This window comes from Centroberyx affinis, unplaced genomic scaffold (assembly GCF_046629955.1).
Source record: "Centroberyx affinis isolate AG114_WGS23_722 - 3 ecotype Tasmania unplaced genomic scaffold, CSIRO-AGI_Caff_v1 ptg003059l_1, whole genome shotgun sequence".
NCBI classification, from domain to species: Eukaryota; Metazoa; Chordata; class Actinopteri; order Beryciformes; family Berycidae; genus Centroberyx; species Centroberyx affinis.
This window is the reverse complement of record NW_027281146.1, coordinates 190258-202500: the sequence shown is the minus strand read 5'-3', so window position 1 is coordinate 202500 and position 12243 is coordinate 190258. Positions and strand designations below refer to the sequence as shown.

Genomic DNA, 12243 nt, shown 5'->3' with positions numbered 1-12243 from the left:
TTTTTCAAAATTTCATGATGAAACCTTTATCTAGCCTTGCAATTCTGTTTTCTGTACAGTCTTGTATAATTTCATTTTATTTTGAAAGTATACAATTTTCCTCAGAGTGATGTCAACCAAATATTGAGTCTTCTGCACTCTTCCTCCAAATTTCTTTCTCTCTCTCTTTCTTGCTTTCCTTCCCATCTTCCTCTCTTTTCACATTCTGTTTCTCTCTATTCTCCTCTCCTCCTCCTCCTTCTCTCTCCACCTTCCTCCTCCTACCTGCTCTTTCTTCTCCCTCCTCCCTTTCTTTCTCCCCATCTTCTCTCCCCTCTGCTTCACAGCTCTCTCCACCAATGAGCAGTCAGACCAGCAGCGGGGAGGCGGTCCCTCCATCTCCGCGGCCCAATCAGAGGACTCTGTTAGATGACATCATACTGACCTTTAGTTCGCCAATGGCCTGGCTGCTGGTTGTGGCTCTGGTCATCACATGGTCGGGGGTGGCCATCGTTCTTTTTGATCTGCTCGACTATAAGACCCTAGCAGGTAACAAGCACAATCATAGAATCAATGTTTTTATTGTCATTTTGTTATAGATTATTTTTTGATATGTAAGTCATGTTATTAAATAAAGCAGGTTAATTATTTTACTCATTCTGCAATGATTATAATTCACTCATAATGTGATTATAATGTGTTTGTGATGCCTTACCTTATGAACACTTCAAATCATTTTTCACATTTCATTCAGACATCCGTCATCTAAGCATTTTTCGACACCCTGCCAGACATTTTTGAAGCAGACTTCAAAAGTGGACGTGCTCTTACAAAGGCCGTCATTTTCAACACATCCATGTGTCAAGTTAAGGAACACACACCGTCTCATGTCACTTTTCAACACATGTTAATAGCAGCATATGTTGTGTCAACATTTTTCTTGCTTTAACATTTGTTATGTTTAAAGTAATACTGGGTGTGTCGTCCCTTACTAGACAGACAGATGTATTGAAAATGAAACTCCCTTTTTAAGAGTGGAGACCATGCATTTCCTCAAACAGTTACATTTTCATGTAGCCTCTAACATTAGTCCTCCAGCTGAAGGCCTATGTACCAGTGTAGTACTGCAGCTGTGTACATATGCACCAAGGTCGATCCACTCCTGTTCACTTTAACCTCAATCCTAAATCCATAGACACAAATGTACTTTCCACTCATAGAATGAGAATGGATAGAAAGGGCACCTCCTGGTGTATCATGGTAAACTTGTTTAGTGCATTTAAACCATAGAATATTAAGCATGTTGCTGTGGAAATTAGCTTTGTTTCATGTGTGCAGTGAGACTCAGAAGGTTTGGATGTTCAACACAGCTGCTACTGGATTGCTCAGTGAAATTTCCATCTGATCTTGAAACATCAGCTTTCTCAGTCTCATGTACCGAACTAATGTTAATTTCAATGGCAACATTATCAAACATTACTACTTACTATTGTGTGACAAGATGATAGGATGTAGTTTCACCTCAGGGTTTGAAGCCTTTAGTGTGCTAAGGTGCATAATGCTAATTCTTTAGATATGATGCTAATCTAGCTCTGATTATCCAATAAATATGCATACATAAACATTCATAAACATGATCCTAAAGCATTAGCATGCATCGTAGTAAACTAAATAAATAACTAATGCACAAAGGTGAAACTGCAATCTTCTGGCCACACAACTGGAAATCGATCAAAGAGATTATTTGCCACAAAGCTGCTGTATTCCAGTATTTCATGTTGATTTTAATGGTAATGACCTTTCTATCAATTCTAGTTCCTTTTATCTACTCCTGTTCACACCCACCACCACCACCACCACCATAAATCACCTTAAATTTGGCCTATCCTACAGTGAGAGGATAGGCGAACTTCACACATCCACACACTCATCTCTAACTCCTTTCCTCCCTCCCTCTCTCACTCCCATCCCTCCACCACCCATCCTCTTCTCCTTCACCCCACTCTTTCACCCTCACGCTGCCCATCACCTCGTTTTCATCCCGACGCCATCCCATCCAAAGAGTACACGTCATACTGTGACGACCCCGTGTGTTTATCTCCTGGTAAAAACAACAACAACAACAAAAACACTTAACAGTTTTCTGCACTGACTGCACTGCCTGCTTGTGCTGCTTCTTTGCCTGTGCCAGATCTGGGAAAATCAAGATAATCCCTATCCAATATATGTATCCAGTATTTAAAAACATGAGGCACAGTATTTGACCTATAAGCCATATTTTCTTCTGTAAGGCACCTTGATTGTTAAATCAATCATTCCTCAAGTGATTCTGATATTTGAAACCATGTTCATACACTAGGCCTAGAGTGTAATCTTGGGCAGGTCTGGCCCATGCCTGTGTGCTAACATCAGTCCCAAACAGAGCCTTTATTTATCAAGCCTCTCAGCTACAATCTCAACCCCAACACTTATGTACTTGACAACACAATATGAGTGCTGGCATTACCAAATGTGGAACTTCCAGTGTGTCTCTCTGGTTAGTTGCCCAGTGACTTTGATTTTCTCTGGACCCTGTATTAGCCCTCTCTATATAAGTGACTGCATGATCCATAAAAATAGCCATCCAGGTACTTGTGGGGTAAAGATAACTCACTAGTAATGATACCAGTCACTCTTTATGGCTGTTGTCATTACAAAGTTAATAATTCGATGGCCAATTTTACTTACTGTTGACAGCAGAGACAGACAAATATGTTAAAGTTGATGTGACTAAGAAAACTGAAATATAGAAAATAGGATACAGAATCTCTGATTGAGGTTGATATCATCTATGGCCCCTGTTTCACATTGCACGGTTATCAATATAATTGCAGATCTTAGCCTATAGGGCTAAGGATATTCCTGGGCTAAGGAAATGCGCATCGAAAAGCAACTGTCTTCTGTAAAATGTAGTTATCCTCTGTTTTCTGAGGCGAATATTTGCAAGCTGACAATGACGAAATGCAGTGCTGCATTTTTAATCACAAGGCTTTTCTCCCACCATGACATTTCAATAAAGGCCAGTGTGTGTAAATGAAACAGCAAGGAGACATTTTGGGACAATAAAGATGAAATGCAATTCTCCCTGATTCAAAAAGACCAGAGAAAGAGAGAGAGAGAGAGGTGGGGGGAGGGAGAGACAGACAGACAGATAGGAAGAGAGGGAAGGGACAGAGATACAGGGACAGAGAAAGAAAGCGAGAGACAGCTAGACAGAGAGAGAGAGTGGAGGAGAGAGACAGAGGCAGTCGAGAGGAAGACAATAAGAGAGAAATAAGAAAATCATAGGTACTGTCTGCAGTGAAAGCTTAATCAGTCACCTTATCACCCCTCGTTCTTTCTTTCCCCGAGAGGGACAGAGGCAGAAGCACAAATAGGGATATTCTTATTGTATTTCAACACTCTTTAAAGGGAAAACTGCTCAATTTAGATTTAGAGAAGTGGAAAATGTGACCGGCAGAGCATCCAGGGTGTTTTGGGAGGATAAGAGTACATTTTCTGGTTCAGAAGTGATGAGTCTAGTCAGAGTTTTCTGGTCTCTGGTTATTGGAGAGTTGTTCATATTAACAAATATTATTATTATCATTATGGACCAAATTCTTATTTTAAGTGATATATTAGGCTTGGGATGTGTCAGTTTTGAATCATCCATCTGTCGTGTTAGGGACACTAAGAAAGAAAGAAAGAAAGAAAGAAAGAAAGAAAAAGCTTTGTTATTTGTTGAGTTTTGGTATCATTTAGTATGTCTTATCCAACTCTTTGCCAGCTTTTTTTTTTTTTCTTTTTTTTTGAGATATTTTGTGGAGCCCCTTGGGGTTTCTTTATCTAAGCTGCACAATTTGTATTTTTTCATCTCTCTTCTTTGTGTTTTATCGTTCTGATGTGCCACCAAGACTACACTAAACTCAAGAAACAGACAAAGACAAAGAGGTAGAGAAAAGGAGAGAGAAAAAAAACAGACAGAGGATGAAAACATGAAAGTTGGACTGAGACAGAGAGAATAGATTGAAAGAAAGAGAGAAGAAGATTGACATGGAATGAATAGCTAACAGAGAGAGAGAGAGAGAGAGAGAGAGAGAATGCTATCATTCTATTCCTGGTGTCAGTGACACTGTCTGGAGTGCCAATCAAATAAATGTCAGTGCATTAATCAGCTGTTTATGAGGATCTATTATAAAACTCCTTCACATTGGGCCACAAACAGGCAGACACACTTCTTCCACCTGGGAGAGGAAAAAGGAAAATTAAAATAAAGAGAAAATAGAGTCATTTCCATCCAGAAAGCATAAACAAACAATGCTTTTAGGAATTTAGAGGCCTCAATTATCATAATACACACAGTGTAATTAAGAATTTGTTAATTATGTCTCTCTGAGACGCACATACATCTGCACATCATCATCATAATTATATTATCCTGATTTTTTTTTTGCTATTTCATGAAAACTAAACCATGTATTCCAGTTTCATCTGATTCTTACTGTGCTTTAACACTGCAAGCAATCTGAGAAAACAGTCGCTGGGAGCATTTTCTGTGACCTGAGAAACATGCACTGATGTTGACCATGGTTACCTTGTTATCTCATGTGTTGATGCAGCAGAGTTGGCTGCAGTGTGGGCAGCACTGCCCATCAGCAGCCAGTCACACACTGCTGCTGCTGTATTTACTGCCTATATAATGCATTGAGGAAGGCGAGAGGTTGTGATAAACAGGCAGATTTTGAAGCAAATGAAAAAAAATGTGTTTGAGATTCACTGAGATTAACAGCTGGGACAGAACCACTATGGTGGGGTCAATGTAAAAAAGTACTATACTCCAGTAGAAGTGTTGTTACTGATAGTTTACTGAAATATAAGTAAAAGTACTGGTCTAAATCTACTTAAGTAAAAGTAAAAATGTTAGATGTGATCTTTCCCATGCAATTCTAAAAGGACGAGAGAACAGAGCTTGGAAAATTTGGAAAGTACAAAATAAGGTGCACAAAGAAAGTAAAGCCAGATTACTTTTCTCTTCTTTGCTGACTGGCTGTTCACTGAAAATGGCTCCACAATTTGTCAGTTTGCTATCGCCCAGTTTATGTTGCTTACTGTACTCTGTACTCTGTAATTAATGTGATTTAAAATGTAGTGTAATAAAAAGCAGGAGCACCACCCTTGCTTCGTGGCATATTTGCCTCTAGCTACACTGCCTCAAAATGCCTCCTGTGTATCATTCGGTACAAATTCGTCATTTTCCAGCATGTTTACCTGCTATGACTTTGTTAGCCATTGAACCCTGACATCACCTGTCCCCTGCAGTGTGTATTCACCACCTACATTCAGGCTTAAATGTAAACAGCCGAGTACCATTTTCACACTACTGGAAGGAAACCAAAAGTTAGTGAGTGACATCTCTAATGATTACTGGGACAGGCAATGTCAGCAGCTGACATTTTAGATACTTCTATGAGGATTTAAATGCTGATTTCATACCCGAAACGGTGAAATGTTGCTTGAAAGCGCGTGCTGCTGTGTTATCGCTACATCCAGCTGTTTGTTGCTGTGTCCTCTTCATCCAGCATGTCTGCTGCATCATGTAGAGTAGAGATAAGTCCTAACATGTGCTGTGTGATGAAAAGTGTCTGCTGTGTGTGTGTGTGTGTGATGATTTTTCAACTTGTTAATCGCATTATAGTCATGCAAAGTGGTTCCACATTGTAATAAATGATGTATGTGACTGTGAATGATTGAAAAGGTACAACTACTTATCATTGGTTTATGGCTTTGTCTCTCTCAGCCTTTTCTCTCCCTTCATGTGTCTCTTTTTCCCTTTGGTTGCCTCTCTCTTCTTCTCTGTTTGTCCTTGTGTGTCTCTCTTTCTCTCTTCTTCTTGTTGCTTCTCTCTCTCCCTGTCTCTCTCTCCTGTATAATGCTATGTCTGTTAATGCGATGTTCATGTGTCTCTCTCCTCCCGTCAGGTCTCCCCCCTCCTCCTGCCATCGCTAAGAGGGCGATGAGGGCTAGAGGCAAGCAGAACCTTCAAAATACTCAAACATATCCTATGTATCCCCTATAGTCCGAAATTCAAACCAGTAGGTTTGCTGTCTCTGGCTCCATGCTAAGAACCCTGTGACCGAGCTGAGACTTAAACATGTGACGAGCCACAGCATTGTGTCAGAATGCTAATAGTGTTTGTTTTCACTTGTGCCTATTTGCATTCCCTTATTAGTGGGATTCAAAATAGTACATAATAATCTGGCCTTGCAAATATTATAAGCCCTAAATACTCCACTATAACCTTCTTTACTTTGCTTTGCTCTACTTTATTCTGTTCTGTTCTGTTCTGTTCCACTCCAGTGTATTGCGCTGTACTGTTGTTGTCTATTCTATTCTATTCTATTCTGTTCTATCCTGGTTGTCTGTGCTCTACCCTATTCTTGATTCTATTCTATTCTATTATATTCTATTCTTCCACTTGACTGCATTGTGCTCTACACTATTGTTCTTGATTCTATTCTATTCTATTCTATTCCACTTGACTGTATTATGCTCTACACTAGTGTTCTTGATTCTGTTCTATTCTGTTCTGTTCTGTTCTGTTCTATTCTATGCTGTTCTATTCTATTCTAATATATTCCACTTGACTGTACTGTACTCAACACTATTGTTCTTGATTCTATTCTATTCAACTCCACTCTAATATAAAATAGATACTGTATATACAGTATATGCTGTACTGATCATTACACACAAGGATCTGCAATCAAACCACAAGAAAACACAGAGTTTCAGTGACTGACATACAGAGACAGGAACACAAAGAGAGCAGCTTCACCTCCCCCTCCCTGCTTCTCACCCAGCCAATCCCATAACTTCCTCAGGTGGTGTTCGCCCAATAAAGTCAAGCCCTGCTGCAGCCCCCGGTGAGGTCACAGCCCAGGAGAGCACCGATTGGTTGGAGCTGTTGTGGACGTTTGCGTCCGGTTTGGTAGCTCCTGATGAGGAGGAGGAAGGTATTCACCAGCTAACTGAAACCTTCACATGTAAGGAAACATCACCTCACACTAATTAACAGAGAAATAATGAGGGTGGCGATGATGAAGGTGAAGTCATTTTCAAAAGATTTCTTGTTCTAGTTTGGGGACAACATTTGTATTAACAATGCTAAAAGTAAATCAAGATGTGTGTTGTCCCAAATTCTATTCATGTATGTGCTGAAAATTAGACATCGTTTTTTACTGCCAATGATCATCATGATAATGTGGACAATGAGGATGATAATAACGATAATGATGAAGACTTCACATGCAAGAACGAAATCATATTCACTGACTAACAGAGTTATGATGAAGATGGTGTGGATGATGATGGTGCTGGCTGTGAGTTTGATGATGATGATGATGATAATGATGATGATGATGATGATGATGTTGACAACGACGATAAAGAGGATGATTGTGAGGATTAAACTCTCCTTCACCATCTTCTTTTTCTATCCCGATTTCGACTATGTTGTGCTAACACACTGAACCTTCATACCATGGCACATCCTTATTTCACCATTAACATTCACTGTGTAATGATGATGATGAAGATGGTGATGATGATGATGATGATGATGATGATGATGATGATGGTCAAGTCAAATAATCAAAATTCAAGCAAAAAGATCAAAATAAGCAGTCAAGTTGGTTGACACCCCTCTTGTTAGCTCAAATGCTGAAATGCAGTCCTCTTGTTGCCTGTTGAATTGAAGGAATATATTAGTAAAAAAGAAAAAAGAAAAGAAAAAAACACCCCCTTTTCTCAGTCAGAACCAATCATCCATTGAAAATGTTGTCAATTAACTATGACCAAAACTTGAACTTTACCATACTTCCAAAGCACTTAGCAGATGCTGTTGTGTAACTTAGAATACAGTAAGTGTAGCAGTAAGATACATCAGTCAAAGTTCATGTATCATGAATATAACAAGCAGCCAGTATACAATATACAGAGTGAAAAGCCAAAACAACAGCACCAAGACAGAAGAATGAGCAAAAAGCATTCCTGTAACCTTGGAATATTCAACTAAGCATCAACAAAGCAGGTAGTCTAATAATTAAGAAGTGCTAGGAATGGAAATGCGGACCAAGCAGTTCCTTTTTTCCTACAAATAAAGAGCCATGTCATTTTGGGAAATTAGAACAATAAGGGTTTTTTGGAGGAACTCAAAATTGATGCCACAAAATGGCACAAGATGGGAGCTGTGAAAGCAAAGGATTGATGAACTACAGTATATCTCTGGTATGAAAAGCATAATTTTCTCTTCTGTCTTTCAGCCTTCCACTCTGAGGAGCTCTGAAAAGGAGGAGAGAAGAAAGTAAATAAGAAAGTATATGGAGGAAGAGGTGGAGAGAGGTGGAGAGAAGAAGAAGGAAGAGGAGGGTGTCTTTCTGACAAAAGTGGAAGAGAAGCTGTGGAGAGAGAAAGAAGGGGGAGGATGTAAATCTCAGCGCTGTTTCTTTCTGTCTGTCTGTCACTGGATTTTGACAAATAAAAACTGCCAATATGAATCATTAGCCTCTGTTTCTTTTCTGTGTGTAACTGGACCATTATTACAATCTGAGTGAAAACATCGAAAAGAGTTTAATGGCAGGATATTATTGTGTTTTCTGGATTTGATTGAGTAGATTCTGATTCTGATGATTCTGACAATGATGCAGCATACTAAAATAATAATAGAGTAAAAAATGGTCCCAATAGTTTCACAGTCAATCTTTTAAAGCAACAATGTGACAGCACATGTCAGTGTTTGGACTTCAACATGGTTAGAATGCAGTATGTCGAAACTGTCTGAATTGTAGCATCTTTATATTTCTCTCTTGCTGCATACTACAATACACAGAACTTAGGGAATTTCGTGGAATAGAGAGCTTACACACAGTGGTAGCCAATGTGGGGCTCATTACTCAATAAAATAACACATTACTCACTTGAAGGGGAACAAGTCGCCTTCCACTTCTCTTCCCCCTCTCTCCATCTCTTTCTTTCTCTATCTATCTATTAATCTCCACTGCAGGTGGTGTGAGTTGGAGATGACCAATGAGGAGCCCCCACAGTCAACATCAGTTGAGTTACGAGACAACAGTAACAATCCACCGGGCTGGGAGAACACCTGTGTGAGGAGGGAGCAGACATGGAGGAGATAAGGAGTGACTTGCCTGCAGCGTGTCCCTGGAGTCTTAGACTGGACGACGCCAACAGAGAGCCTGGGCATTTGAAGTATAGATGATGGCGGCAGGCAGAGAGAGGCACCAAACTGCAAGTTCATAATTCTTCCGGAGATAAGGAGGACAGTATAACCCACAGTTGAAAGAAAACAGGACTAAGCAAAGGAGGTGGGAAGATAAGAAGAATGGACTGTAAGCCTGAGCATGAGAGCAGCAGCTACGAGATACAGGGACACCTCATATAACCTTATAGCACTTCAGCATGCAACCACAGCACTGCCTAACAAGTATTAGAAGTATTATGGACAGGAGGGGATTGCATGCTGAGACATTGCCTGCCTCCAACTATGCCTGTCGGAGTATTAGCTATCTCTGACCTGTTGTTTCACCTCCAAATGTGCCGGTTGCATCCTCTCTTACCTTCAAAACTTGGGATTACTCAACTACATCTCCTGTGCAATACTGTGTGAATGATTAATGTGGCAAAAACCAATAATTTATGTATCAAAATTTCCAATGAGTTGTACACACATCCACATACATTTGTTCTGTGTAGCCCATAATTGTTGGCTTCTTTCTACTTGTCCTTTTAAATCCGACATGAAGGTTTTTCACCGTGAGTTTGGTGTTGTGATGCTAGCAGGTGCTTCAGGAGACATTGTGCTATTTGTAGTATAAAGCTTTTGGAACTGCACAGAGCTTACCACTGACAACAATGTTCTTGTCAGCCTTTCACTTGATAAAATCAAAGTAGAGGCCATACTTCCACCTGCGGAAAGTAAACTTTTCTGCCGTTTTGCAAGCTACTGCCGTGTGTGCCTGTGTCAACTGGGACGGCTATTATGACAAAAATGAATCAGGGGATGGGATTAAGTTTTTGGATAATTCATCTTCATCTTATATTTTGAAGGGGTGTTAACAAAGGTAACTTTTTTTATTACTGAAATTGGAATAGTACTACTGGGAAAAGTAATAAATTACTGTAATGCATTGTTTAGTAACCTATGTAAAAATTCTGGATAAGATTTTTTTTTTTAAATATACTTCTTCAATAATTCATCACCTTGATTCTGCTCAGCTCCCAAATAAACCAGAGTGTAAGTGGTGTTTATTTGCTGTTAGTTTACTTTAGGTGTGTATGGAGCATGAAGTGTTCACTTAATATAATAGATAGATAATCAAAGGAACAGCCTTGAACACCATGAACATCTTCAAAAAATGAACTGCTGTCAGTAAGCAATTGTATCTTTGAATCAAAGATACCAAGCTTATTTCGAAATATTTCTCATGTTATCTGACTGATCTGGCAAATGATTTTGATGGTATCAAATAATTTTGCTTTTAAGGATAATGTAGGCTACTTCTTGAAATCAGTTCTTGAAATCAGTAAAATTATCTGCCAGTGCAGTAAGATAATTTAAAATAAAATGTATTAAAATGACCTTGGTAAATCTGAGAGAACACTTTGTTTGCTTGTGTTTTGCAGCATCAACTCTGCAAGGTCATTCAGGTTTGCTGCTTCACTGAAATATTGACTAGAATATGGTGATTAAATTCATTAAAGCTACAATGAAGTTATGATTTCATTATAATTTCATTATAATTTCATGATGATTTCATTATAATTTCATAATAATTTCATTACACCACAAATGCATTCCCACTACACTGATTGCAAGCTGACTCATTTTAATTAAATATTAATGTACCTATTTACTGTTTGTTTTTTTCCAATTATATAAATGTTGCCATTTGAGGCTGCAGACAAGAATGAAGTTTGTCATGAACGAAGAGGAGAAAGCAGATGTATCTGTCCAGACAGTGACAGGAAGGCAGGAAAGAGAGAAAGTGGGGATGATGTTCATAATTCAGTTAATTAAACTGTTTTGTGTTTTGATCATACAAACACAAAGCTGAACCAAAGCGAACCAATGCAGGAAAAGGTAGTGCATTACTATAATGGATATTATTCTATTATTTAATAATGCAGCTGGGGAAAACTATAAATATGAATATTTATGAACTATTAACTAGTAGCAGTAATAGTAGTATGGAGGCACAGTGGCTCAGTTTGCATGTTCTCTCTGTGTTTGTGTGGGTTTCCTCCGGGTGGAACAATCCAAAGACAGATGAAGTGAAGACTCTAAATTGTCCATAGGTGTGAATGTGTGTGTGAGTGTGTTTGTCTATGAGTGCTAGCCCTGTGGACTGGTAACCTGTCCAGGGTGTTTCCCTGCCTTCTGCCCAATGCATACTGGAATAGGCTTGTGACCCTGAATAGGAATAAGCGGGTGTGTATTATGAATAAATGAATTATAGTATTATTAGTAGTAGTATAGCAGTATTAGTAGTATTAGTAGTAGTGGAAGTAGTAGCAGTAGTATTGTGGTTATGTTAACTGAGTTAAAATTTGTTTGATTTATTTGTCTCTTGAGCACTTATTTTAAAACAAATAAATATTGGTATTATTCCAATATTTGAACCAACAGAGTAGACTCAGAGTAGAATCACTGCTCCTCAGATTGAGAACAGCTAGCTGAGGTGGAGCGGTCATGTGTCAGGAGGCTCCCATTAGAGCTGTACTGACTGCACACTGGGCTGACTGGGACATGCTGGCAGGATTATGACTCAGCTGGTCTGGGAAGTACTGGGACTCCCCCATGTGGTGCTGGACTCTGTAGCAGCAGAGCGCACAAGAGGGGCACAGAGGAGGCAAAAGGGGGCATTAACCCTTCATGCATGCACTCCCCTTCACTGACTCCTCCCCATATGCCGAATGGGGGCAGACGAGTTAGCAGCTGTTACCACAGTGACCAGTCTGGCAAGGGCAACCAGAAGAAGTTGCTTTTCTCTAATTAATCATCTTAAAAACATGATTTTAGATCAGAATTTGAACAACACTTTTAACATGTGGAGAATTTTCATTAATGTATTCAGCTAGAAATCACATATTTGGATTCTGAAATTTAGCATTATTTCCCATGTCCTGCTTACTGAAAGGTTGATTGTTGATTTCAGCATTCATGTGTGTTAC

General features: G+C 39.2%; 1 protein-coding gene across 3 annotated transcripts in view; it reads left to right on the top strand.

Moving 5' to 3' along the window:
* LOC139659291 (triadin-like) overlaps nucleotides 1-8500 on the top strand; it is a 13001-nt gene extending 4501 nt beyond the window's left edge. The window contains exons 2-6 of one of the 3 annotated variants that reach the window (XM_071537512.1): nucleotides 327-528; nucleotides 2042-2083; nucleotides 5976-6023; nucleotides 6879-7010; nucleotides 8319-8500. In XM_071537512.1, the coding sequence (XP_071393613.1) occupies nucleotides 339-528; nucleotides 2042-2083; nucleotides 5976-6023; nucleotides 6879-7010; nucleotides 8319-8341 (435 nt within the window). In that variant the 5' untranslated portion in view covers nucleotides 327-338 and the 3' untranslated portion in view covers nucleotides 8342-8500. Of the gene's footprint in view, nucleotides 1-326; nucleotides 529-2041; nucleotides 2084-5975; nucleotides 6024-6878; nucleotides 7041-8318 lie in introns of all 3 variants that reach the window. The other 2 variants (XM_071537511.1, XM_071537513.1) reach the window with 2 other exon arrangements.
* Nucleotides 8501-12243: the final 3743 nt, after the last annotated feature.